General features: G+C 45.3%; 1 protein-coding gene across 11 annotated transcripts in view; it reads left to right on the forward strand.

The window, feature by feature from the left end:
- Positions 1 to 4630: 4630 nt before the first annotated feature.
- The window catches only part of tnrc18 (trinucleotide repeat containing 18), a 162899-nt gene continuing 139908 nt past the window's right edge, over positions 4631 to 27621 (forward strand). For 10 of the 11 annotated variants that reach the window (XM_080206366.1, XM_080206371.1, XM_080206372.1 and 7 more), the window contains exons 1-2: positions 4631 to 4958; positions 6806 to 7160. In XM_080206366.1, coding sequence (XP_080062492.1) covers positions 6959 to 7160 — 202 coding nt within the window. In that variant the 5' untranslated portion in view covers positions 4631 to 4958; positions 6806 to 6958. Of the gene's footprint in view, positions 4959 to 5550; positions 5672 to 6805; positions 7161 to 27621 lie in introns of those variants that run through there. The other variant, XM_080206367.1, reaches the window with a different exon arrangement.

The raw sequence follows: 27621 nt of genomic DNA on the forward strand, positions 1-27621 counted from the left end.
CCCCGGGTTTGAATTGTAAAGGGCATGCACAATAGCACCCTTATCTCCAGATTCCCCCACCAGCCAGTTCTCTCCGGTTACAGTGTGGCCTGGAGATAGGCGGTTTGGCTCCGCGCTGATGATGAAAGTTGCTCATGAAATTGCGAGGCACGACTTAGCAACATCGACCGCAAGTTTGTCCAAAGCGGGACAGGGTCCCAGCCTGTTTAGCCGTTGCGAGCCGGCGCATCGCAAGTAATCCAGAGCAAGCAGTCGGCTGATTAATGTGCAGCCACATTCAATTGCGGGGAGTTAAGATTTATCTTCGCAACCAAGCATGCACATTCTATTTATAATTTTTTTTGGGGGGTGTCTAATATGCTGAAGGATGCAATAACGCGGTCAGTGTTTTAATTCAGATCGATTGTGTAGGAGCTAGACTGTGACAAATAGATGGGTTAGAAAAGAAACAGCAAACGCCCTGACATAATTCACTGTGGTCAGTCCGGTGAGATTTATTGCCACAGTGTCCCTCTGATCTGAAACTTTGTTTGCAATGCAAATATCCGGGAAAATTAACTGATCGAGATCAATGAGCGGGCAGACACACACACACAAAATATTACACTGACTTTAGCAAATACCAAACGATGCAAAGTAGTTCTTATCAGCTGCATGCCAAGGTTACTGAATATATGTCCACAGATAAACCACCCCTCACACACACACACACACAAATACACAATTGCAGCATATCTTGGTACAAAGTTCACATGGATTTTGCATTCTCCCCCCCGGACGCGGGTTTTTTTTAACAACACTGAACGGTTTTTTTTCCGGCGATTTTTATCACAAAAACGTGATCGCTATTTAGTGGCGGGCCACTTACTGGGAGTGAGGAAGGGGTAGGCTGAGGTTGTGAATCCAGTGGGGTGTATGTGTATGTGCGGTGGGGGTGGGGTACATATCGTTGCATGTGTGTCGAATTCAGTAGAATTCCTCTCCGAGAAACCTCGGCCATGTAGCATTAGAGACATTTTCAAACGCGGTGTTGATTGGCACCGGGAGACCTGAAGCAGAACACCAAGGACGTGGCGCTCTTTGAAATATTCTTTAATCTTTCAAAGTTTCACCACATTCATTTTCGGATTTTCTTTTTAAAAAAAACAAAAAGCGTTTTAATATAACCCACATTGCGGGCAATGTTGTATCCCCAGAATCCCAAACTCTGCCGGTTCCCCAGCGATGTAAATGTTGCTTTAGAGACTACCACTAAAGTGCCAAACTAAATGAGGGTGTGTTTAATGTCTGCTGAAAGATACTCTATTCAAATTGATTCAAGGGGAGTGCGATTCTATGTCACATCTGGCGTATTTCAATCCCAGTGAGTGCAATTTCTTGTGTAGCCCGAAGGACGCCCTCCTCCCGAAAAAAAAGTACAGTTTGTGTCTTGGGGTCTAATTCTTCGAAGCCGGCAAATTCCAGATGAGAGGAGAGGGAGGTTGTTGTTTCAAGGCATTTTTAAAAAATAAAACCAAATATCTTGAAAGAGAAAATAATGTCAGCACCCCCCCCCACCCATCAGCTGTGTCCGCTGCCAAAAAAAGTCCAAGCTTTTGGAAATATGGCCCCATCAATGAAATGGACCTCTGTTATGCAACGCACCGACTGACTCCCCACTAAATGTCTTCTCCAATGCACCCTAGCAGGCATCACCGACATCATGCAACCATTCCATTAGAGCAATATATTGGATTTGAGTTCCCACTGCTCTCGGGCAATATCCTGGGAGTCGTTGGCTTTGTTTACACAAGGTTTTTCCAAGTGACATGACTATATCACCTTAATATTAAATTTTCAGCCCACATTATTTCACCCTCTGATTTGTATTTGCTCTGACTGGCGCCAAGGACTCAAGTTTGAACGTCACTTTTTTTATATAAAAAAGTGGGGGGGAGGTGGGAGCGCCCTAAATATTTAATTTTAAAGTGCACCTCAATTTGTCAAATGTATAGATGTTTTCTACTTCAAACATTTAATCTCCGGTTTGAGGCGGCAGCACTCTTTACATCTGCAACCATATCGCGTTCCCCATACATTCAAAAAAAAATCAATCAATTAAATTAATGATCTTCTACCCGGGCTGTCAGTAACGACACTGCTGTGATACTATTTAACTAGCTCTGAACACCTACCAAATAAAACGATAACAAAACTCAAAAGCTAAAAAGGAAAACCCTTTAGCGTCCTTTCTTGTGGTTTGCAGTACACATTTTGCTGTATACAGGTCACAATGATAAGTCGCCAACTGTTAACGAAAGGCTTGATTCAAAAGAATGAGTCGGCGATGCAGAATGTACCAGTAGCCCCCCCCCCCCTCCACACACACAAACACACCCGGAGAAAAGTGGAAAGTTCAGCATTTCATATAGAAACAATCAGTGTGTCCCGAATTAAAACGCGATCAGAAATATCCGCTTGAGGCCCGTGGGAGCACAGAAAGCGATTTGACATCACAATTTCCTCAGCTCCCTCTCTTTCTGCTCTCTGAATGCAGCTTTTGAGAGGTTGTCAGCGATAGGGGGGGAGGGGGGAAAGGGAGGGAGACAGAGAGAGAGATTCACTCTATCAACTGCTAACGCTTCAATCCCTGATAATGTGAGCAGGGGCGATGGATCTGTGCCGTTCCCAGTGTAAGTGCTCTGAAGGCACGTTTGCAGCTCTGGAGAATGTCCCTCCGCGCACTCAGGCAGCCTCGCTAATCCTCAGAACAGTCTGCCTTGGAGTCGGGCTGGAGGGAGTCAGAGACTCCCCAGTATTTTCCTCCCTGTCTCAATCTGATGCGATCCCGAATCTTTTACCGAATTTGCCAGTAAGGCGTGGTTTTAGTTGGGTAGGGAGGTGGGTGCTGTTTCCCTTAAAACCTCTCTGTAAAAGCGAAAGCTGTATGCGTTGTGGTGTACGTGGAGAAATGGAATGTATTGTGTAAGTTGGACCGGGGGGGGGGGTACAATTTGGCCGCATATTTCCAGCACCTCGCCACGTGTTGTTCATGTCCTGCCAGGGTCGCATCCAATCTGCTAGCGAACCTGCAACGCCAGTGAAAGCTTGTCACCGAGCTGTTTTACCCGTGGCAATGTTGCAAAGATATGTACCTTAAAATAAAGCCTTCAAACTCAAGGGCAACTCCCCCCTCCCCTCCCCCATGCATGGAAATCACAATAAATATTTCTGGCTAACCTTGCCGTTTAAATGTTGTCCTTTATTCCTCAGAAATAGCTCCCAACTGATGGACTGATTTCCTCGCTCCGTGTATTAAAAGATCAAATCAAGAGGCTACAATTCTGTCATCGGCACCCGATGACGCAGTTAGATTTTAAAACATTTAACATCCCCCCCATTCTGTCTCCCTTTTTTTGTCGATTTAAGGCGCACTCCGATAGCACACAGACACATGCACTTTTTTTCAAAAAAAAACTCCGCGTCCTTAAAAGCAGACGATTGAATGTTATACATACCTAATCACACTACAGCCACTGTTCCATCCAAATGTTTAAAACAATGAGTAACACACACACTGTGAACAAAATGGGGAAAAGAGAGAAAAAATCACAGCGTGCTAAACGTAACCAATTGCTTAGATTCCTTGACACACACACACACAGTCCAGAGAACAGGCATTGCATTTAATCGCAAACTGATACCATGCAATACATTAATTTGCTACATTTTTTAAAAAAATCAACTTTTAGAAGCGAGGGGAGAGGGGGTAGGAGTTAGAAGGAAGCCGTCAGTCATTCTTGCTTCATTGATCATTCAAAATCTTCTGTTTCCATCAGTCAATCCGCATTAATTATCCCCCTCCCCCTCCCTCTCCTCTGTGCAAACTCTCCCTCTCTCGCTGCCTTTCACGATCCTGTCGCCAATTTGAGACAAACACAGCGTTGATGAGTCCTCCAGAAGTTGCTTTTCTTTCATTCGAGGCGCGATTGTGCCTGGGAGATATTCAGATGAGCCTCTCGCAGATATTCAGACGGTTGTTCCCCTGGCGCTGGCTGGCTGGGGGAGGGTGGGGGGAGGTGAGCTCATTACTATTTTTCCCTTTCCCTGTGTTAGGGAACTTGAGCAACTTGAAACTGCCTTGGAGAGAGAGAAACCTGGGACTAACCCGCCACCAGGCAAAGTAGACAGGGGTGAGGGGGGGACTTGAAACTGTTCGCGCCAGGTTCTTATTACTATTTTGATCATTCACCAGAGGGGGGGGGGGAGCCTGGAAACGGTGCCATTCTGAGTACCATTGTAATCGTTCAATGCTGGACAAAGGATTGCCTTGAAACCTCCCGCACTATCTAATTGGTTTTTTCAGGGGGGGCGGGGGAGGGGCGGGGGCGGGGGAGGGGCGGGGGAGGGGAGCTGGCACTGGGCCAATCAGAAGGCGTGTTTACATGGCTTGAGTGACAGCCACTGGAGCCAATCAGAGGCTTATTGACACGGGTTGATTGACAGAGGGGGAAGGCGAAAGCCAAACAATGTGTGTTTCATTGCAAAAAGAGTTTGGAAGAGTGGCCAGAGTTGGAAGAGGGTTTTTTTGGGGGGGGGTGAAAAAAAGGTTGGGGGGTGGGTGGGGGGTTTTGAGGATGGGCCTGGTGTTTGGCTTTCTGTGCGGTGGTGATTCCTCCTTCGGCGTTCACCTAAAACTTGGACTTTCAAAAGAAAACTGGAAGTGAGGGGAGGGGGAAGGAGAATTTCTGCTCGGCAGTCTGAATGGTCCACCAACGTGAGTCAAGTTGTGCTGCCTAACGACCCCCCCCCCCCCCACCACCTCAAAAAAACTATTACACAGTCAACCGTGTTTGTAAAGATGGGGAAGTAATGGGAACGCGCCTAAACCGTGAGGAACAGGATTCCGGGAGCATTGGTACAAGTTTTGATTGGGGAAGTGAGACTCACTGGAACACTGAACGCCCACTGGAACAGAGGTTGGGATTGTGTGTGTGTGTGTGTGCTTTTCTTTATATAATATACATTCACACATGTAGATATGTTTTTAAAACTATTGCTGTCGAAGAGACGGTTTGTTTGAAGTTAGACCCGGAGCTTTTATTTTGTAATGACGGTGGTTGGTGCTAACTAACCTGTTTCTGTTTTCAAGAGAATTCTTGATTTTTTTTTAAAAAAGTCAACCCTGAATTTGCTTTCTTTAAAAAAAACAGAGTAAGTTACATTTAACTGAAAGGTACAGGAGAGGGGAGGGAGGGTGGGGGGCTGCAGTAGATGGTCGTGTTTGGCTGTTTTTAATTAAAATCGGGATTTAAGCCATTTTCATGATGGAGTGACCAGAGCCAGGAAACTGAATCAACGCTCCTTGAGGATTCACTTGGCAGAGGAGCCTTCTGCACACTAAAACAAAAGTGAATCTATCCGAAGATTTTTGTGTGTTGTGTGTGCGTTTAATGTCTGCTTCTGCTAGACTGTGGGCTGGTAAGGGAGGGGGGGAGCATATTTTGGGGTAACTTGCACGCCTGAGCAATGAGTTCTCAAGCATCTGTGTGTGTTCGACACTTGCGTGTTTCAGCATGTCGGTGCATCGCATACTGGGGCGAGAGCAGTCATTTGTGAATGAACTTGGGATGTTGGAAGGGGCTAATATTCGCAATGATAAAGCGAAGCTGAGGAAACAAGTCATTCGATGGTACGTGGACGAAACGTAAGGGGGGAATTGGAGTGGGTTTTTAGTGAAATGGCCAGTGAGGGGAAGAGAGTGGGGGGGGGGGGGGGGAAGGATTGTTATTTTTAAAGGACTGGCCCGGTGAAACGGCCGTCCCTGTAGTGGGTTAGATCCATCGCCTCTCGGCCTTCTGGCTCAGATCAAGCTTCGGACCAAGCCTAGAATGAGGGGGGCAATGCTTTATCTCGTCAGCTTGGATTTTGTTCGTTCTCTCTTGTGGAGACTGTGGATTGGATTCAAATTTAATTTGTTTTATTTTTGAGGGGGGAAGCAAGCAAGGAGGTGGATTAAGCGTTTGCCCAGTCCACTCTGAACCTTTTGTAACTTTCAGAATGGAGTAAAAATAAAATGCAAAAAAGTGAGTTCGATCTAACATATTCTCAGCGAGAGTTTAGTCTGTCAGTGCTTGTCCATTAATAACTGGAGATTTAATTTGAACAGATTGAGTTGGAGTTGGTAATAAAAATGTTAAAAACATTTAAGAGGGGCCATTTAGTGCAGTGCGTGTTTAGCTGCTGAATGGGATTATTTCTGCTTTGTGTGGAAAAGGCTTCTTCTTGTTTACCAGTTGCTGTTTTTTTTTTCCCCCTCCGTACCATCCAGGCTGCTGTATTTCCCCCCCCCCCCCCAGTCAGTGCTCGCACTGGAAGCAATTTACTGGGGCTGTAAAGTTAAAATAAAGGCGGGAAGATTGGTTGGGGTGGGGGGTGCGGGCACAGGGGGCTTTTGGAAATTTCACACCGAATTCTTCTTAGAAGCAGCCTGTAGTTTCTCAAATCCCTGGGTATTTTTTTTGTGGACTGTTCAGTGAAACGAGAGGCAGGCTACAATAGTGAGTTGTTTACAAGAAGTCGGGACTTCGGGCAGCTGTTGGGAACTGAACGCGAACATTTCTGAAACAAGCAATTTCAGAATTTGGACAATGGAGGAAATGTTTTGAGTTTAACGCGAAGCACAAATGGTACTCCAGCCTTTCTCAAAGCAATTACAAGAATATTTTACTATGAAATAGAATGTGGGCCATGAAGGAGGGATATGATTTTTTTAAAAATTGCACCCAGTATTTTAAGTTAATGTTTCTTTGCTTTTCTTGCACAGATGCTGTTAAGAATACCCCGGAGAAACCCTGATATCTTTGCAAACCTTGGGACTGTCTAGTAGCCCGAATTGAAACAGGAAGGATTTGTTGCGAGGGGGGTGGGGGGGGGAGGAGGGACACACGAATTTGAAAGGATTCCCGCTGCCCCGATTATGGACGGGAGAGACTTCGGGCACCACCGGACAGTTCACGTCCCGTCCCCCCTGCTCACCGGCCTGGGTATGGAGGCGCACCGGGTGGGAGCCCCGGCCGGGAGGATCGCTCCGTCCGCCGGCCACATGAACACGGCGCTGGCCTCTCACCTGCCCCCCGGCAAGTACCTCTCGTCCCCGGTTTCGGTGCATGGACATTCGGGTGAGTGGATTTTTCTCTCTCTTTGTATGTGTGTGTGTGTGTGTGCGCTGCTGTCGATGCAGACCAGTCTTGTCTGTCCGATACTGGGGGCTGGACACCGGCGTGGTGGAAATCTGTTTGGAACCAATGATTTTTTCAAAACCACGAGAGTTTGGTGCTCAGTGAAATAGAAATCTGAATATAAAATCGAGGGGAGACGAGCTGTTCAAGAGACTGCAAAGCTTCTAAAAGTTTGCTGAGAAGTTTTGCAAACTTACCGTTTATTTTTACACACAGTGGCCCGATTGAGTATGTAGATTGTATTAACCTTTGAGGCAAATAGCCTTTCACAATAATATTCAGTCACACATCTCCACAATCAAGGTCTGTTTAGTTTGAACAATGTTTGTGTCTAGTTCACACTCCCTTCTCCCCCCTCACCGCTCCACAGTGTGGGGGTTATAGTGTGAATATTTGTTGTTTAGATTGGGAGCTGAGTCTGGAAGTCTGAGCCCCGTGTTCTCGGTGCATTGTGCTCGTTTAATTTTCTATTGAGAGCCTTACAGTGAGACCGGAGGGAGGGAGGGAGAGCTACGCCCGTTGGAAACCTTCGGGTTTAGCGAATTCGCTTCGCCAAGCCAAGGACACAGCCTGTGAATTAACACCGGGGCGGGGGAAAGCGGAGAGTAAGGGAGCTGTTTACCCCAGCCTTCCCCATGACATTTCAGTTTGTGATTGCACTTTTTTTTTATGGCAGTGTTCTCCGGTACGGTGTGGATTGCAGGGCGGTTAGGAAGTGGTATTTGCGTTTGATTTCTGCTGAGAGATTAATGCGGTGCCGGTTCCTCATTTATATTTTAAAAAAATCCGCAAATGTAAACGTGCACAAGCAGGGCGGGAGACACCAGAACACAGCAGACCATTGCCAGGCTGAAGTCAGAGATTGTACCCTTAGGCTGACATTGCAGCAAGATTTAAGACATCTCTCCAAAGTGAAGTAGGAAGGACCTTAAAACCAGTATCATTAGTAAATTGGAGCAAATATTCCGCATCGACTAGCGCCCATTTAATCCTCTGTGCTTTTTGATGTGTGAATGTACACACATTAATCACAAACAAAATACAGAGGCAATCCTAGCTCTCCAACCTGACACTGGGCGAGACGGATATTCCTGCAGAGAGGCAGAGTCTTGGGTGAAGGGGGACTGAGAATTCGTGCGTTTCATAGTGGATCTTTTCCCGGATCCCTCTTTTTTTTGGGGGAGGGTGTTATTTTTTTGAAGGGAATATACGGAATGCAACACTCGAAAACACACAAAAAGCGCAAATGGACAGAAATCTTGACATTAGGAAGGGTGTGCGGGGATGGGGTGGGGGTGAGTTTAGGGTCCACGCCAGTTAGTTAAATGAATTGTAAATGTTGCTGGAGGAAGTAGAACCTGGCTGACTGTTTTCCCCCCCAAGCGTTACGAATGGTCTGACATTCACGCCTGTTAGGGTTGATTAGAATTGCGCAGATTGCAGATTCACCCATTGTACCGATAAAAAGCAGGGGATGGCTGAAGCATCGGTGAAAAAGCAACGAAACCACAGATATCTGTCTGCATAAAAACGGCAAGATGATTTGTAAGACCGTTCAAGCAGCAATGACACCTGTACCTGGGAAATGAATAATTTGTTGGTATTTATAAGCACGCATCTGAGGTTTAAGCCGCTGTTAATATTTCGAGTCCGCCTTTATAAACTGGAGCTGCAAACGCTGATAACAGCGTGCGATCTTTCCGATATTATCCCCTTTTATTAACCATTGCAGTTGCTGATGTGAGAATCCCAGCCCTTTCCCGCTCTCCCCACCACTGTCCTGCCGACAGTACTATGAGGTTTGCTTTATCAAGGTTGTTTTACTGGCAGTATTTTCGCCGGTATAGCTGAGGTTTTACTCTTGGGTGTTTGGTAGTGGCGGGTCTAGGCCTTTAGTTCAATCCCTGCAGGCAGCGCTGAAACCTTGTTTTAATTCCTTCGGTGAAAAGAAACAGAAACTTTAGCACTGGATTAAAAGCAAATTACTGCGGGTGCAGGAATCCGAAACCCAAAGAGAAAATGCTGGAAAATCTCAGCAGGTCTGGCAGCATCTGTAAGGAGAGAAAAGAGCTCACGTTTCGAGTCCAGATGACCCTAGCCTTTCCCTTACATTACAACATCTGGTAAAGGGGAAGAAAACAGTACTCCATTGTCCGTAAAGCGCTTTTTTGCATCCCCCCCGAACGGCGTTATGTAAATGCAAGCAGTCTCCTTCCTTTAACCGAGTAATGAAACGGCCGCTTACAAACAAAAAAGTCTTTTTATCCACCCACCCATTCTGGCTGTGAGGGCTGGCGATTTGAACTCAAACCCTGTGTGTTAAGGCAGAACCTTCTGGATCCCTGCCCCCCCCCGTTAAATATTAAAAGAGCTTCCACCGTAAATAGGCCAGTTGGTGATTGAAGTGTTAACGCCCAGCGCTGGTCCCTGTTGCAGGTGTGCCTCGCAGGATAGGGCGCTTTCTGCACACTTTACACTCACTCACACACGAGTGAGATTGACTTTTAAGTTTTAACTTTAATAATTACTGCGAATAGCAACTTTCGCTATCCATATGTCTTATCCCATTACCTTAATGGCTTTTTAAATATTAAATTATGGACAGTGGTTTTAAGTTACTAATAAAGACTTCGGCAGACTTGCAATCGGGAGGAGGCTATACATTAAAATTAAGAATACTCGATCTTATTTCTTGTCAATCGCTGGTGGAGTTGAACTCAGCAGCCCGGGCGATTCTCTTCAAGTGTGTGCAGGGGTTATAGGTGAGGATCTGGAATACTTATAGAGCCAGACTTATTGATGTGGGCACCGGGTAACTATAGACTAAAACAGAAAGTCTTATTTCAGGCGTCTCCGTGCAACGCCAAAGGGGCAGAGAGTTTAATGTAGACAATTTTAGTGAGCTATTTAGACTGTGTTTTGGCAATGTGCAGGTGTGTGGACAAGGTTGAATGTTAGATTAGGAAGCAATGTTGTATTTTTCTAATGGCAAAGTCCAAGGAAAGTGCAGCTGTAGAAATCTTGATGGGAGATTGCATATTCTCAATCCCAGCACACCTCCACCCCCCCGCCCCCCCGCCAAATCTCCAAGCAGTGTCCTTGCAAAGTACAGTATTAACTGCCCCCCCCGAAGTACCTCCGTCTCCGCATCCATTTAACTGCTTGTTTAAGGCGACTGTGACGGCTTTCAGCGTTTGATTTCGCCGAAATGAACTCCAGTCACGTTAAAAATTAAACCCCCTGCTCTCTAAAAGCGGTTGAAATCCTCCCACAGCACCGGGGTCGAAAGTTCTGCCTGGAGGAAGACGTCCACCCCCCCCCCCCACCCCCAAACCACTCACCACCACCAAGTCTGGATCTTTAGAATCAGGGGGAGGGGGTGTTATATTACAGCTTCTGTCCCCTTCCTTCTGGGGAGGATTAATCCTGCCCAGTGCAGTTACTCGAGTAGGTGAAGTTAAGGCACCGCGGGGCACTGCTTACTAAAGGCTGCCCAGGCCGGGGTGAGGGAGTCTTGTGAGTCAGAGAGTCGGAATTCGCAGCAACTAAACAATAACTAAAACTGGTCAAATCCGAGGAGAGAGCCACCCCTTTAAAACGGTGTCGCTCCGCCGCACCGCTTCGGGCCATGGCAATAGTTTCACTGCCACCTTTTTTTTTGTTTGAGCTGGGCATTTCTTTGCTTGAAAGCGGCTGGATTTCTGAGTGATTTATCCGGGACGGCGTGGCCCAGCCTTGGAGCGTCGCTTTCAAGCGGCCACTGACTGAGCCGAGGTCTAAAAGAGGAATCAGCTTCAGTTCCCGTGGCCGAGAAATGAGTCAGAATGGCTTAAAATTACAACTTAACCCGCTTCCAAAAATGGAAGTTATTTTGGGTGCGGAATTAGGCTTGTGTGATGAAGCTGTAAAAGGTATGAAGTAGAGGGAGAGAGCTAGATAGACAGATATACAGACACATACATATAGAAATATATATATATACAGAGAGGATATAGACATATATAAGAGAGACGGATACGTATAGTTAGTCATTTTTATGTATAGGGAGGGAGACAGAATGAGAGAGAGCGGCGTGCAGAGATAGATACATGATTCACTCCCCAAATCCATCAGTCCTGTTATCCAGGCTCCTAGATCTAAACTCCATAGCTTCCACCGAACAGACTTCTGAAGATAAACATTTGCAGAGCTGCCGACTATTTCAGTGGGAAGGACAGTGTTGACCCTCGGGGCGTGCTGGTACGAAAAGGGACCCAGTGCTGTTCACAAGGGAGAGAGGAATAAGAGGTTGTGCTGATGGGGTTGGGATGCAGTAGAGCGGCTGGTGTGAAGCTAGTTTGGAGTAGCTGGGCCGAGTGGCCTGCCTGCCCCTGTGCTCCTCACTCTGTCGGTGAGGAATGCCGAGCGGGCTGTCCAGCGTGCAGAGGATTAACCCTCGGGAGGCCCAGTGCAAGTGGCCAGCAGAGTTGGTAAGAATGCAGAGAGAACAGTTTCCAGAGAGCCGGGGACAGATCGTGGGCAGCTTGTCCTGGTCAAGAGGGGCGAATCCTGCGGCAAAAGATAAAAATAAAGATATTATTAAGCCGCGAGTGTAGCCCAGGCTCCGGCCAGCAGCCTCTCTGCTCCCTCACAGTCTCCCGGGCCACAGTATCTGTTTCCCAGCCGTCCTAAGGTCTGCTTTCCAGCTCACTCCCCACACATACATCAAGATTTTAAAAAAAGATTCCGTGTTTACATTTATTTCCCTTCCTTTCCCTGGAGGTTTAGTCTAGACTTTTACTCACCCGCTTTATACACATTCAATAGGGAGATGTAATCATAACTAACCGCCCCCCTCCCCCCCCCCCCCCCCACCACCACCACAGTTTAATCATTGCTCGCCATCACCGCAGACTTTCACTCAAGTGTCACTGACCAGGAATGCTGGCCAACTCCGTGTGCCCCTTTCTCAAAGCATTCCCTTACCCTGGACTGAATCCTTTGACAGATTAGAATTTAACTCTCCTCCACGGTGGTTAGCACCGCTGTCTCACAGCTCCAGGAACCCGGGTTCAATTCCTGGCTTGGGTCACTGCCTGTGTGGAGTTTGCACGTTCTCACCGTGTCTGTGTGGGTTTCCTCCGGCTGCTCCGTTTTCTTCCCACACTCCAAAGACATGTGGATTGGCCACGCTAAATTCTCCCTCAGTGTACCCGAACAGGCACCGGAGTGTGGCGATTTTCACAGTAACTTAATTGCAATGTTAATGTGAGCCTAACTTGTGACACTAATAAATAAGCTTAAACTTCCGCCCCAGTAATCTATAAAAAGCTTCCTTGTGTTGAGTCGAGAGTTTGGGGTTCGGTTTATTTTAAATAATCCCCTCCCTGTCCACCTTCCACAGTATTCTCTCGCCCCTTCAGAACATCCAGTTCATTTTTTTTTGCTGCATGTAGCAGGTTAATTGTGTTCTCATGTTATGCATATTGTAGAGAGAACAGCCCCGGGTTTGCCCTGTTTAAACTGGAACGGCCCTGTCAATTTGGCCTCAGTGTCACCCTGTCCGTGAGCCGGGCTCATTTTAACGGGGAGCTGCGCGAACTGTCCTTACAGCCTGTGTCAGAAACGTCCTGGCAACAAAGTAATGCAAATGACCTTTCTTCGCCTCGGCTTTCCTGCAAATTAAAACGGATCCGTATTTTCACCTTGGGCTTGGGTTTGGAAGATTGGGAAACATGAGGGAGGGAGTGAGAGCCCAGTGCGGGACAGGGAAGGAAATCAGCGGCCTCCCTCATGGATGACCCCCAGGTTGTGAAGATTTAAGAGGCGTTAGGAGTAAGGTGGGGGGAGGGTCACTGGCGGGATTAAGGATATGGGGTGCCGGGGAGCGATAGAAAAACTCACAGTGTTTAGTTTATTTCGACTCCCTTTCCACAAATGCCAGTTGGAATGATTTTCGGATACACTGGCGCAACTAAATAATCCAATACACACTCCGGGGGAATCTTGCGGCGAATTGAGAAAGGAGCAGTGAGACTCAATGGGAGTCTCAAACTCGATGGACCGAGTGGCCTCTATCCTGTGTACCGTACGATTCTGCGAAAGCAGAGTTTGCCCACTTCCTATTTTGACACGTTGGGGTGAAAGGGGGTCAGGAGTGACTGTGAAACAATCAAAGCCCAAGAGAAAATTTCCCTAGGATGTGTGAGTGTCTTGTGTAGCTTTTCCCAATGCTGCCTTGGACAGACTGGGCCCTACCACCCGGCAAAAAAAATAGTGTGTGTTTAGCTTTAATCCCCCTCCCCAAAATATTGAGGCAGATATTGCTGGCAGTTTCTGAAGAAGGACATTGTGGCTGAGAATTAGTAAGGAGTTAGTGTGGACTGTACAGTACATTATTCAATAGCAGCTACACCCTGTTGAGTGGGAGGGGAGTTACTGTCAGATGCTTATGTTTTCGTCCATTGGTTTAGAAACATTGGCAAAATTGCTGTTCTGGAACTTTATTTCTAGAGAGTCCGCCGGGATATTTGTGCTCCCAGGGTTCCTGGATAAATAATTGATGCCCCAACCCGCGCCCTTTTTCGCCTGTGTGGATTTGGGCACATTGTCCCGCAGCAACTGCTGAACCCGCTCAGAGAACACTCGGGTTTCTGTTACAGAAAACCATGTGGCGAACAAGCAGCGGCCAAGTCAGAAGCAAGAGCGCTTTATGCTGAAGATTCCGCCCCCCCCCCCCCACCCCCGCCCGCCCCACTACCTGTCCAGATTGATTTGCTAAAGCGTGTTCAGGAGCAGTCCCCCCATTGCTATTTGTACTGGGGGTTCACACCCACCTCAGGCGGCGCGGCCCCCAGTGCTATGGAAGGAAGTTGGGAGCAGGCGGTTTGACTGGTGTTGCCCTGGCTACAGCCCCGAAATTCTCTCCCTAAATTTTCTCCAAAAAAAAACTACCCCATTCGAACAACCTTGTGGGTCACCTGTGTCCCCAGGTTAAATTATTCCCCATTACACTTCTTAAAACTACCAGAACCATATGGAAGGCGCCATCTCAGTGCAGCTTTGTTGTTCCCTCTTGCCCTGAGATGCAGCAACTGCAGGGGCAGTGGTTGGAGGTGGATTAGCAGAGCTTGTGGGGTCCCTCTGCCCGTGTTGACAAAGTGCCGGGGGGCTAGTGAAATTGTATGTCAGGTCTTGTTAAGTATTCGCCCGCATTTAGAGCCGAGTTTCTATGGAAACACACACTTTCCTCACAGCGGCAATTTGGGAGAAGGAAGGCTAATTGTGAGAAGTGGGGGCGAGGGGGAGAGATTTGAGAGACTCAGAGGAGAAGATGGGAGACAGTTCATTCCAGTTTCTGCAGAGCAGAGAGCTTACTGCGGATGGAACAGGCTGTGTTTTGGGTCAGATGTGCAGCTGGGTTTAAAAGTCAGCTCCAGATCTTGGAGTGGACAGGCTTAGAAAAAGGAATTCTACAAGACCGGGATTGGTGGTGGTGAATTCTCCGCACCATCATAAACACCACTGGATATAACCCGGAAGCTCTGACCTGTAGTAAGATTGCTGTTAGCCCCAAACACACTGCTGTCTCTACAAAGCGCCTTTGTTTCATTGCAGCTCCTCAGGAGTTACATTGTTGCCTGTGGCCTGGTTTAACTGGAAAGCCGGCCAGGAAGGTTGGGGTCGGTGGTGAGTATGTTCCCCCCACCCCTCCTCCCCTCCGGGGCAGTCTTTGCCAGGGTTTGGAACTTGTCCACAGTGCTGGCTGTTCGAAGTCCCAGAGTTTTGCTCTTGTTAAAATATTTCCATTGGATTTTATTCAAGTACAGAGAGGAACAAAATAAAACAAAACTGCTGAAAGTGTGTGTGTGTGTGTGTGGGGGGGGGGGGGGTGGAGTATCTGTTTTTTTTTCGAATATTTCAATCCAAACTGCGGCAATCTCTACTTCGTCCAGCTATTAATAACCCTTTCATTCTGTTCAGCGTGTACTCTTGCTGAGATGTGGTCTGCAGCGCTACGCCGAGTGTAGGTTGACAGTGGCTGCCTGTACTGCAGGCAGTAAAGTATTTTAAAGACATGTTTGTCAGTGTTTCAGTGGTTATGGTGCCGTTTACATTGGGTACCCACAACATTAATTAAAGCAATACACGTAATTATCTGGATCTGTCAAGCAGCGATCCCCTTCACAAGCTTGTCGCTTGTAAATTACTCCCGTACCAACAATCTCATTTTATATCTCGACCTTTAAAATAAACGTCTGTTGGAGGTCTGTTTTTCTGATCACATCATTCCCGTTCACCCCTTTTAAGACATTCCCCCCCCCCACACCCAGCCAGACCCGGATCCTCTTTATGAGGGGGTACATTAAGCGGATGCATTGGCTGTGCTAAATTCTCCCTCAGTGTACCCGAACAGGCGCCGGAGTATGGCGGCTCGGGGATTTTCACAGTAAATTCATGGCAGTGTCAACTGAAGCCTGCTTGTGACACCAATACATGTACTTTTTTAAAGCCTTAAAGCTTGCGCAGCAAGTCAGTGAAACGGCCAACTGTGCTTTCCATCTGATATAAAGGACATAAAACCCAGTAACACATAAGTGGGTAGTTCTGAAAACAAAACTTAACGTACATACAGGGTCTCCCCGCAGTCCTAAGCAATTAACACTTCGCAGTCTTGTTGCCCGTGCACCCCTCTACCGGTGGAGCGGGTTGTGGGTGAACCTTTCTGGGCAGGCTGTGGCCAAATGGGGGAGATGTGATGATTTGTCATTGAGCGAAACGGCATCTCTGGAGCAAGTGGTCTAACCTCCTGCAGTTTGGTTTGGGGAGTGAGCGGGGTTTCTTCTGTCCTGGCCGAACCACATCAATCCAGGTTTGCTTTTAATCAACAGCCGTGGGTTTAGCAGCCCCTGTGACTACACAAGCCCATTTGGAAATGTTGATTGTGTAGAGCGGTTTGCAGCATTGTTGATATTGTTTAGAATATACAGGTGTTTGGGGGGGGGGGGGGGGGAGGAGGTCGGTTCCAGTACCAGGAACTGTTAGATCGCAGCTGCAAAATGTTTATTTTTTTAAACTAACTACGGAAAGGGAGAGGCGACAGCACACAGGCGGCTGTTGTGTGTATTTCTGTTCTGTACATTGTCATGTTTTCATTGGGAATGTTAAGAGGCCAGGGAGCGGGAATGCTGCACCGATAGTCCTGGTGGCATAGCCAAAAATTCCCAAACCAAACTCCGGTTAACGCGGTGATTCCAGTGGATCTGTTTTTCTTTAGTTTGCTGCTGGGGTGAGATTTTGAGGATCATTCCCCCCCCCCCCCCCTCCTTCACCCCAACCACCTTCTCCCCTTTTCCACACCGCTTTGGGATATATCAACCATCCTGGGAGTAGGGGGGCGGTCGGAGAAACACAACTACTCTCCGATAAGCCCAAGCAGCCAGTGAGCAGATAGCACGCATTATCCAGGGTGCTGTCCCACCTTGCTTTAACTGCCCTTGAACTGGATGGAAAATGACTCTCTCTGTTAAACTCATGCCAAAAAGACAGTGCAGTATTAATAGCAATTGGGTGACAGGATAGATGGGAGAATTTCCCTTCACTGACCTGTATACAAGTCTAGTTGTATACCTTAAGAGCAGTTTTCTAACTGTGGAATTTGATAATTTTATGTACAGACAATAATAAACGGCGAGGTAGACTACAATGAATCTTTAAAGCTTTTCCCGGAGTCTCCGTGGTACATGCACTTCCACAGCAGCACTCTGCGAGCTTTCCTCTTATCAGTCCAAATGAGTGAGTCTGGCTGACTGCTGGCGGCTCTCCCCTTGGTGCAGGCTCGCTTTTAAAGAGACACAAGGCAGATTCCACTCTGACAGCCCCGTCACTTCATTACAGTCCTCAGCCCCCCTGTGCTCAAATCCCTCGTCATCATTTCTTTAAGCCTCTCTGTTCACTAGCAACCACCCCCCCCCCCCCCCGCCCCTCACCATTCCTTTGACCGGAGTTATAGAAAAAGGAGGGGAAAAAATGAATAATGTATAAATCCGTTTGAAATGAGTGCCAATCCATAACTTGGAAAGGCAAAAGCGCTGAGGGTTCTTCTTTTCTCAGCCTTTTATTTGTTCAGAGTCAGCAGATTGCCTTATCTCTTTGGTGCATTGCTTTTGGAAAGGGTGGAGGGAGCCATCTGTCTGAACACTTTGTAAGTGGTGGGTTATTGAAGTGGGTGAGTTTTGTGTTTTATTGGAGGGGATGTAATGGGGGGGGGAAATCTATGCCACTAGGCCCAGCAATATAGATTCACATTTTAACCACCAGCCCAGATTAAAGCCAGAATTATTGCACTCTGTGTCCAGCCTGGCGCTGGCTGTTTAACCCATTTCACCTGAAACTTTAGGAAAACTGTGACATTACCCTTCCTTCCGACTCCACCTTCCATTTAGAAACAAATCACAAGGTCAGTAGATGGAAGACGCTTTTCCTTTCAATGCACCATTGACACCAGGTCAACCTCAGAACCCACAGCGCCTCTTCATGTTTCCATCTTCAGGGTTTCCTGAAGAGGAAAACTGCTGGAGCTGAACTGACACTGACTAAATGTCAATAACCTGGAAAGAAACATTCTACTGCTATACACTTGGCAAAAAGCTATGTTTCATTGGTCCCTGTATCCAGATAGAGTCAGAGCAATACTCTTTATTCCACTGTCCAGTCAGCTTCAATTCAATTCCAATGCATCGTTAAGTCTCGGGAGGTATGTCTATGATAGTAGACTGGAGTTACATTGCCAACTCCAATGATACTGTAGTCAGTCATAAATTGAACCCTGCTTCCCACCCAGCTCCATTACAATGCTAATATTATAATGTTAAGATTCTGAAGCACACCATGTCCAAATGCAGCAAGACCTGGACAAAATTCAGGCTTGGGCTGACTCATGGCAAGTAACATTTGGGCCACACAAGTGCCAGGCAATGACCATCATCAACAAGAGAGGATCAAATCATTGCCTCTTGATATTCAATGGCATTACCATTGTTGAACCCCCCTCCCTGTGAATATCCTGGGGGTTTACCAATGACCAGAAACTAAACTGGACGAGCCATATAAATATATGACCACCAGAGCAGGTCAAAGGCTAGGAACCCCATGATGAGTAACTCACCTCGAGTCCCTAAAGCCTGTCCAGGGTCTACAAGACACAGTCAGGAGTATAATGGAATTCTCTCCACTTGCCTGGATGAGTGCAGCTCCAACAACACTCAAGAAGCTCACTTGATTGCTACCCCTTCCACAAGCATTCACTCCCTCCACCACCGATGAACAATGGCAACCATGCGTACCATGTACAAGATGCACTGCAGGAACTCACCAAGATTCTTTTGAAGCATCTTCCAAACCAATGACCACTATCATCTAGAAGAACAAGAGCAGCAAATAAATGGGAACGCCATTACCTGGAGGTTCCCGTCCAAGTCAGTCACCGTTGTGACTTGGAAATATATCACAGTTCCTTCATTATTGCTGGGTCAAAACCTTGCAATTCCCCCTGTCATAGCACTGTGGGTGTATCTACACCTCAGGGAGAATATTTTGGTTCACAATGACAACTAGGAATAAATACTAGTCTAGCCAGCTACACCCACATCCCATTAATAGATAAAACAAAATTAAGAAGGAAGCTTAGAAATTGTTGCATTAGGTGCCTGGGTGCTTCTAACTGCAAATCCATATTGACCTGCAGTTGTACCGCATTTGGTATGAATGTAAAGCAAAATGAACTTGATCCCCAAAGCTCGTATCAGTTGGGTTTAGGTGCTGGGTGGTTACACTGGGGGCAGACTTCCCAACCATTGCTGCCATTTTTACATCAGTACTCTCCCACACAACATGATGTTGAGAATTATGACAGTATAGCTGCGTTCTAGATGAAGCCACTCTGAAATGCTGACATGTAATTCATTGACATTGTTTGAAATTCAGTTTTTTTTAAACATAAAATTCTTTTTGCTTTGTATATTAAGCACAGACTGAATCTTAGAACAAAATATTCTCAGACAAGACCAGCACTCATTAGTCTTTGAGAAGGTGGTGATGAGCCGCCTTCTTGAACAGTAGCAGTCTGTGTGGTGACTGTGCGCCCACAGGTAGGGAGTTCCAGGAGTTTAATCTGCATCAATGAAAGGGTGCTGATATATCACCAAATCTGTGATTGTGTGACTCGAGATGTGAAATATAGACACTGGCCCTGGGAGGCACGAAACAGTTCCTTCTTAACCCAAATTTGAGGTGGTCTTGGGAATGGAGAATGGAGTAATGGCCATCTAGGGAAAAGACCCTGAAAAAGCTTTTAGTCTTGGAGCATCCTTTCTGGAAGGTGGTAATTTGAAAGTGGAGGCTGATGTGTTTTATTAGCAGTTAGTGGGGTGTGTCTGTCAACGGCAAAGTGTCTGTGACATCTCTCTAACACCCTCTGACTCTAACACTTCTCGACAGAAAAGCAATCAGAAGCATCCAAAAAAAACTCTCTTCAGTCTTAGGTGATAATAAAATTGGTTTCTATGATTTCTTTTTCTAACTTTGTCGGTTATGAATTGTTGTGACCACATACGTTATGGTTACATCTGACTGATAAGAGCAGGAAATGGTTATTAATCTCCAAAGTGAGACCAACTGTGGCAATGGTCAAGGGAATATAGTAACAATACAGGAAATTCAGAGGCTGCTGGTCTGAAATATTACTGCCTTCAGACCAACATATGAAAAAGTGCTATCACATTAGTAATTATATGCAAATCGTTCAAAGAAACTATATTGACAGAAGCAGTATTTGAAATCATTTTGGGGTTCTATCTACTTGGATCTCCCTTTCTTGCCCTGGATGTTAATCAATGCAAAACCAATCCTGAGAACACTTGAGTTTCCAGTGTGCAATAATGTTGCTCAAGCGTATCTGTAATAGTAACAACTCCCCTCCCTCTTTTAAAATTTGTACTTTCTAACCTTTGATCGCTAAAGTAAACCATTCTTACCTTCACCAAGAAATATAAAAAGATTCTTTGAAATTGGTCTGATTGTATCTCTGAGCAATGAGGTTTTCTGTGCTGTAAGCAGCGTGCAAATGTGGCAGAAGGAAAATACTGATAAAAGCCCCATTCCTTCTAGGTGAGAATGCCGATATAATACAGATCCTGCGGAACAGAAGGCATAAACTGCTTCAGTGCTGAATTCCCGGGGGATAATAGAGAATTCAGCAGCGGAGTAGTTCATCTTTCCCTTTGTACACAACATCCCTTATATATCCCCAACTCTGCCAAAGTAAAAGACTTCAGTTTACATCTGAGACATCCTTACAGTGAAACATTTCGTCCTGAGTTGTGTAAATCTCACAGTTTTATTTTTTTCTCTCTGTTAGCACCACGCAGCTTTATGTTTGTGGGTGTGATAATCCAGTTTCTCACAGGATTAATATTCAACTTGTGTACTATCCAAAATGATGACTCACATATGTGAAATGACACTTCGATGGCCCCAGAAGTAGCTTAAAGGCGGAATTATTGCTTTGGTGGAGGCTGCGCACATTATAGGATTTGCTGTCCCTGAATAGTATCAGTGCATTCTAGATACTTTCTCACTCAAGCGAAAGGCCATTATATCCTACATCGTACATACATATGTACGGACCCACCCTCCAATCTGTTTGCATTTAAAGTCAGGTGAGCTGAAAGAATTTCTCCAAGTGAGACTTTTGGTCACGAGCGATTTTATTTTGTTTGTTGGTGAAGACTGCCTGTACATGTTTTGACAGGAGGGCATTCGACAGAACTGGGAAAGCATTAATTGCTTGGAACTGCGGTGGGGCCCTGTTTGCATGTTAACTTTTTCTCAGAACTATCTGCTTATGTGTTAAACTTGGAATTATGTCCTTTATTAGCCCTGACAGGGACTCGGTTCCTTTACAGTGTTTGCCTTATGTTCTAGCTTTAAAAGGCAATCTCTTTCTTGGCAAAGGTTTAATTGCCTCATCTTGAGTTTTCTGCAACCCTTGGGAGATTGCATAATACACAACAGTACTAGATACAAAATGTTTTTAATGTCCATGCTAACACCACTGAATGGTTTCTTACATTTCACAGAGCCTGACTCTGTTTCTCATCACTAAGCATATACAAGATTGTGCAAGTCAGCCTTAGTGCTAAACATTATACTGGGGGATAGAAATGTGTGTTTGTGTGCATGTGCATGTCTGTGCCTGTCTGTATGTTTTGAGTGTGAGTACGAATGTGTGAGTGTGTCTATACGTGTATATCTGCATCTGTTGAATGTGTGTCCGTCTTATGTGTCTCTGTGTGTGTGTGTGTGTGTGAGTTTGCATGTGTGCCTGCGTGTGCATGCATGCATCAATCAGCATGTATGTCTGTGTGTGTGGGCACGTACCTGGGCGTTTGCAACTATTTACTTTAAAAGAACTCTAAATGCTAGGCTATATTCAAAGGAAGGAAGTCTGCTTGCTTAGATTTTAGTCTCTTGAAGACTGATATTTTGTTCCACCTATAATAGCATGTTGTGATATTTTTCAGTGTACTTAAATGCACAAAAGTATTGTTCAGTGAAATTGTGCTTTGCTCAAATTTTGCTTTGCAAGGTCAAATATTTGAAATCTGTATATAACAGATTTTGTTCAGTTCAAAATAGAGGACAAAATTAAAATGGTACTGTATGCTGAAAAAATTCTACATTTCCCACTAAAAGTTCCTTGCACAATAAAACTCAAAGCCTTTGAACAGAATATGAATCATGATATTTTGTGACATATAATAGCCATTTACTGACATCACTACGAGCTTCTGATAAGGTCCTGGCCAGCCACAATGTGCCTTGTAGGTTATTGGCAACTGTGGAACAATGTTATTATAGAAACAGATACTTGGCTAATGAATTTGTCCTTGAGGTGGTCTGGACACAGTACTATAATGTCCATGAACTTTATCCCATGGTTGCATTGTCCTACAGAGGCCAGCTGGTTACATTACAATAACAGAGCAAACAGGGGAATATATTATTAGCTTTTCAGTTTACTAGCTGTATGGTTGATGCGCACACACACACACACACACACACACACACACACACACACACACACACACACACACACACACACACACACACACATATCTGAATATGATCAATTCTGCTGGCACTTGTATTTGATTGTTTATATGCCAATATGTTTAGTATCGCCCAAATTCTTGATTTAATCAGGAATGGATTGAGTATTCGATTACAAAAATAATTGACTGCCATGGCTCTAATAAAGATTAATGGGGTACCCCAAAAGAATAAAGGTGTTGGTGGCCTAACAAGAGGTAACAATGATTTACTGCACAGTTCAGCTGTGGCCAATAAATCTGTATCTGTTATTCTAATGAAAGCTCTGACCTTTCTCCCCTTGGTGAAAGATTCTTTAACTTTTTAACATGGCATCAATTACCAAATTATGTTTCAACTGGAATTTCCACAATGCAAAATGGTGAGTGTTTTCTGAACCGCTGCAATATTTAACTTTAGAAGATAGCTGCTTTTATCCACCACCCCCCCCGCCCACTCTTCCACTCTTTCCAGCTGCTGTTTATTCAAAAAAGGCCAGGCTTTATTTTTAATATTCGACAGCTTCAATGCATATAATTTACTTTAAAGAAAAATCTAAAGAAGCTTTTGGCATATTTTTCCCCAAAGACTTTCTGTTTAAAGCTGAAGTTGGTTTAATAATAATGGCAGGTCACCTAAACTATGGGCTACTAATACTTGTGAAGAGCTTCTTTCCACTTTTTTTGAAGAATTAACAAACATATGTTAAAATGCATGAGTCAGAAAGAGTACAGTTTTTGATGTCGCGAAAAGCCTCAGCTCATGCGTAGCTGAAAACCCTCATCCATGCCTTTCTTGCCTCTCTTGACTAGCCTCTCATCTTCTCCTCTCTGTTACTGAAGCTCATCCAAAGCCCTGCTGTCCCTAAACCCTAACTCGGACCAAATTCCTTTTCACCTGTAACATCGCACCACCCCCTCCCCGCTCCCTTCCTCACATTGGTGCCATTCTTCTGTCTGTAACCTGGTCAGATGGTCATTCCTCATAGAATCATTGAATCCCATAGAGCAGAAGGAGGCCATTCAGCCCATCAAGTCTCCACTAACAACAATCCCACCCAGCCCCCATCCCCCATCCCCATAACCCCATGTATTCACCTTGCTAGTCACTCTGTCACTAAGGGGAAATTTAGCATGGCCAATCCATCTAACCAGCAGGTCTTTTCGGACTTTGGGAGGAAACCGGAGCACCGGTTTCCCGGAAACCCACGCAGACACGAGGAGAATGTGCAAACTCCACACAGACAGTGACCCAAGCCAGGAATCGAACCTGGGTCCCTGGCGCTGTGAGGCAACAGTGCTAACTACTGTGCCACCGTGCCACCCCTGGGGAACTCTTGACAGCAAATGTTGACGGGCTGGCTGACCATGGAGGGTGATACCGTTGAGTTTGGCTCCTGTCACCACCTTTCATCCACCTACCCACTGCACCCTGTGACCAGTTGAGAAAACATTTCACCTGGTTCATTTCATGAATCTGCCACGTAATCCGATGGGGAACTGGGGAGTGACAGGCCTGAGCTGCACCTCACTATTCAATCTTTATTTTTATTATGGTGCTTGGCTTTAACTTTGTCTGGTGATTTTCACCATAGCCCCTAAAGTCCTGCTTTGTCCAGGCTGGCTGAATAAGCTGCTTGTCTTTAAGTTGAGGGAAGGTTTGACACCAGGGCACAACAGGGATACAGGTTCACAAACTGAAAGATTTAGTCACCCACGGCTGCTGAATCAATCTGCCAGGAGTCCCAGATCCGCAGACTAGAGTCAGCTACTGTGCTCTGGACAGCTTCACTCCAACAGGGTCTCACTGGAGAATGCAAACAGCACGTCAGGATGGAAGCCACTTCACATCAGGCTGTCAGTTTCAAACCATTTCTCCTCAGCTGCACAATGCACTGAAATACCGCAACACTGTGTAAGATTTCAATAATCATGCGGAGAATAAGGAGCAATTGCATTCATGTAAAGAGAAGCGGTAGCATGCCGTTTCATTATCCACCAATTCTACAGATAAACTGAAGCCACAACCATTACCTGCGGCTTACACTTCAGTAATAGATCATTCAGCTGTTTCAAATCTCATTACTCAAATAAATAACAACAACTTGCATTCGTAGATCACTCTTAATATAACGTCCCAACCTGCTTCACGGCTGTATTATTGGACAAATATTGACACCAAGCAACATCAGATCTTAGAGTCGGGATAGAGGTGGAAAGGGAGGGTAAGAGGGTTAGGGAGGGGCCAAAGGATTGGGCATTTTACACTGTGGATTTCAACAACCTGTCTAAACAAGTCCCTGGCGGACCAGTGTAATTCAAATTACACAAATTTGCACTTTAAATATCAATTAGTTCAACCATTTTGAGACTAGGTTTAAAATAGAGCAAATTTCTTTTCTCATTTTAATATCCATTTCTCTCTTTGATAATTGCATCATCAATTTTCCTTAAACCTGCAGTTTTGCAGAGCTATGTATATCCTGTTAAAGGAACCAATAGTTTTCATATTACTTTCAGTGTGGATAAAACTTTCAAAAGCCGCGGTATAAATTACATCACAGAACTCTCGAGGAAAGAGAAGTCTGCAAATGGTAAAGTGTTTTCAGTTTGAGTATTCAGTTCTGCTATATTAACAACTTGTATGTACGTTGTACCTTCAACTCGAATAAAACATTCTGTGGTGGGGGCTTCGCAGGAATATTATCAAAGTAAATTTAATACTGAGCTACATGAGGAGGTACAGACTAGACTTTGATTTGATTTATTATTGTCACACATATTAACATACAGTGAAAAGTATTGTTTCTTGCGCGCTATACAGGCAGCATACTATTCATAGAGAAGGAAACGAGAGAGTGCAGAATGTAATGTTACAGTCATACAGTCATAGCTAGGGTGTGGAGAAAGATCAACTTAATGCAACGTAAGGCCATTCAAAAGTCTGACAGCAGCAGGGAAGAAGCTGTTCTTGAGTCAGTTGGTAAGTGATATCAGACTTTTGAAAGAACATCTATGTTCTATGTAACATACATTTATACAGAGATTTCTACATCCATAGCACATCCAAAAGTCATTTACAGTTAATAATTTGCCTTTGCAATGAAGTCACTGTTGTCATTGTAGGCAAATTTGACAGCCAATTTGTTTACATTTCTTTGCACCCGTTCATGGGATCTGTGTGTGTGTGTGTGTGTGTGTGTGTGGGGGGGGGGGGGGGGGCAGTGGTGGTGGTGGTGGTCACTATAACCCCTCCCTAATTGTTCTTCAACTGAGGGAATTTAAGAATCAACCACATTGTTATGGGTTGGGAGTCACAGGTAGGATGACGGATTTCTTGATGGAAGAAGGTGGAAGAGAGTACATCCTGAGTGCATGAGGTCCTTAGTAGCCAGCGTGGAGTGCCGGCTACTTTGTCAAGGCAGCAGGAAATGTAGACAATGTCAATAGATGGGAGGCTGGTTTGAGTGATGGACTGGGCTTCATTCATGATATTTACAGTTTCTTGCGGTCTTGGGCAGAGCAGGAGCCATACCAAGCTGTGATACAACCAGAAAAAAATGCTTTCTACGGTGCATCTGTACAAGTTGGTGGAAGTCGTAGCTGACATGCCAAATTTCCTTAGTCTTAGGTGACCAAAAGCATACTCGAAAGAGGTCAGTCATAATTAGTGTCTGAATGGAGGAAAGAGAGGTTTAGGGGGAGAATTGCAGAGCTTGGAAGCCTAGGCTAGTGAAAACATGGGTAGCAAAGGCAGGGCAATGAAAATTGAGGATGCTTAGTAAATTCGTGCAATATATAGTTAGGTCCAGTCTGGTGTGACATAAGTGTATATGGGTGGAGGTATACTGTATTTCCCAGGACATCTTGTAGGGATCTACTTGATTGACAAAGAGGAAAAGAAAGAACATACATTTATATAGAGATTTCTACATCCATAGCACATCCAAAAGTCATTTCCACTCAATAAATTGCCTTTGAAGTGAAGTCACTGTTGCTATGTAGACAAATTTGACAGCCAATTTGTGTAAATTTCTTTGCATCCATTCATGGGATGTGGGGGGTGGTGGCCACAATAGCCCATCCCTAATTACTGTTCAACTGAGGGAATTTAAGAATCAACCACATTGCTGTGGGTCGGGAGTCACAGGTAGGCCAGACCAGGTAAGGATGTCAGATTTCCTAAACGACATTAGTGAACCAGATGGGTTTTTATGGCAATTGACAATGGTTTCAGGGCCATCACCCATGTCAACATGGGTTTCCTCTGGGTGCTCTGGTTTCCTCCCACCGCCCAAAAATGTGCAAGTTAAGTGGATTGGCCATGCTAAATTGCCCCTCAGTGACCAAAGCTGTGTAGATTAGGTGAGTTGGCCATGGTAAATGCACAGCCTCGGTAGGCTGAGTGGCTTCCTTCTGCACTGCAGGGATTCTATGGTTCTATTTGACTTTTAATCCCAGGTTTTTATTGAATTCAAATTTGATGGTGCGATTTGAACTGGGTCCCCAGAGCATTGCACTGGGTCTCTGGATTACTAGTCAAGAGACAATACCACTACACCACTGCCATCCCAAATGAGGTAAAAGACCAGGTAGTCTGTGATGGTGTAAGTTGGGGGATCAGTATTGACCAGTACACATGGGGACTAGCATATGATACTTTCAATGGGATCTTTTACGTGCAAATGAATAGGGTCTCAATTTAATGTAACGTTAAATGATTCAGGGTGCAGCACATAAGATAATGCAGCGTCCTAATATTACTTGTGTGGATTGGTTATACTGGACGTTCTAACAAACGAGTGTTCCAATGTGCAGAATGATCATGTTTCTTGCACATGTTATGGAATAGTGATAAGATCCTAATCCACAAACTCCCTGATCTGACACATCACGATGCATACCATTGTGCTGATACCATGCTTAGAGCATTCATTGCCACATGGGCAATATAACTATTGCATAATGAAGAAATATGTCTCCAGGTCTATCCCGGATGCAAGCACTAGAACCAGTAGGGGTAAGGGAACACATGTGGACCAATAAACTTGGCGATTAACAATAATACTGGTCAAATGGAGCAGATCGCGGCATTCCATGTCACGCTAATTTTTTAAAAAACACTTCAACTGTATTTTTTTTCATGAAACAAAAGTGACTTTGAGCCAGTGTAAATAGAAATTTGATCTCAATGAGATCACAGTTGACACGCTCCCCCCGCACAGCGCTGCTGAAGAAGGTAAACTTATTAACAGTATCCAGCAGAATCTGTC

The sequence above is a fragment of the Carcharhinus amblyrhynchos genome, chromosome 18 (genome assembly GCF_965287045.1).
Source record: "Carcharhinus amblyrhynchos chromosome 18, sCarAmb.v2.hapA, whole genome shotgun sequence".
Classification (NCBI taxonomy): Eukaryota; Metazoa; Chordata; class Chondrichthyes; order Carcharhiniformes; family Carcharhinidae; genus Carcharhinus; species Carcharhinus amblyrhynchos.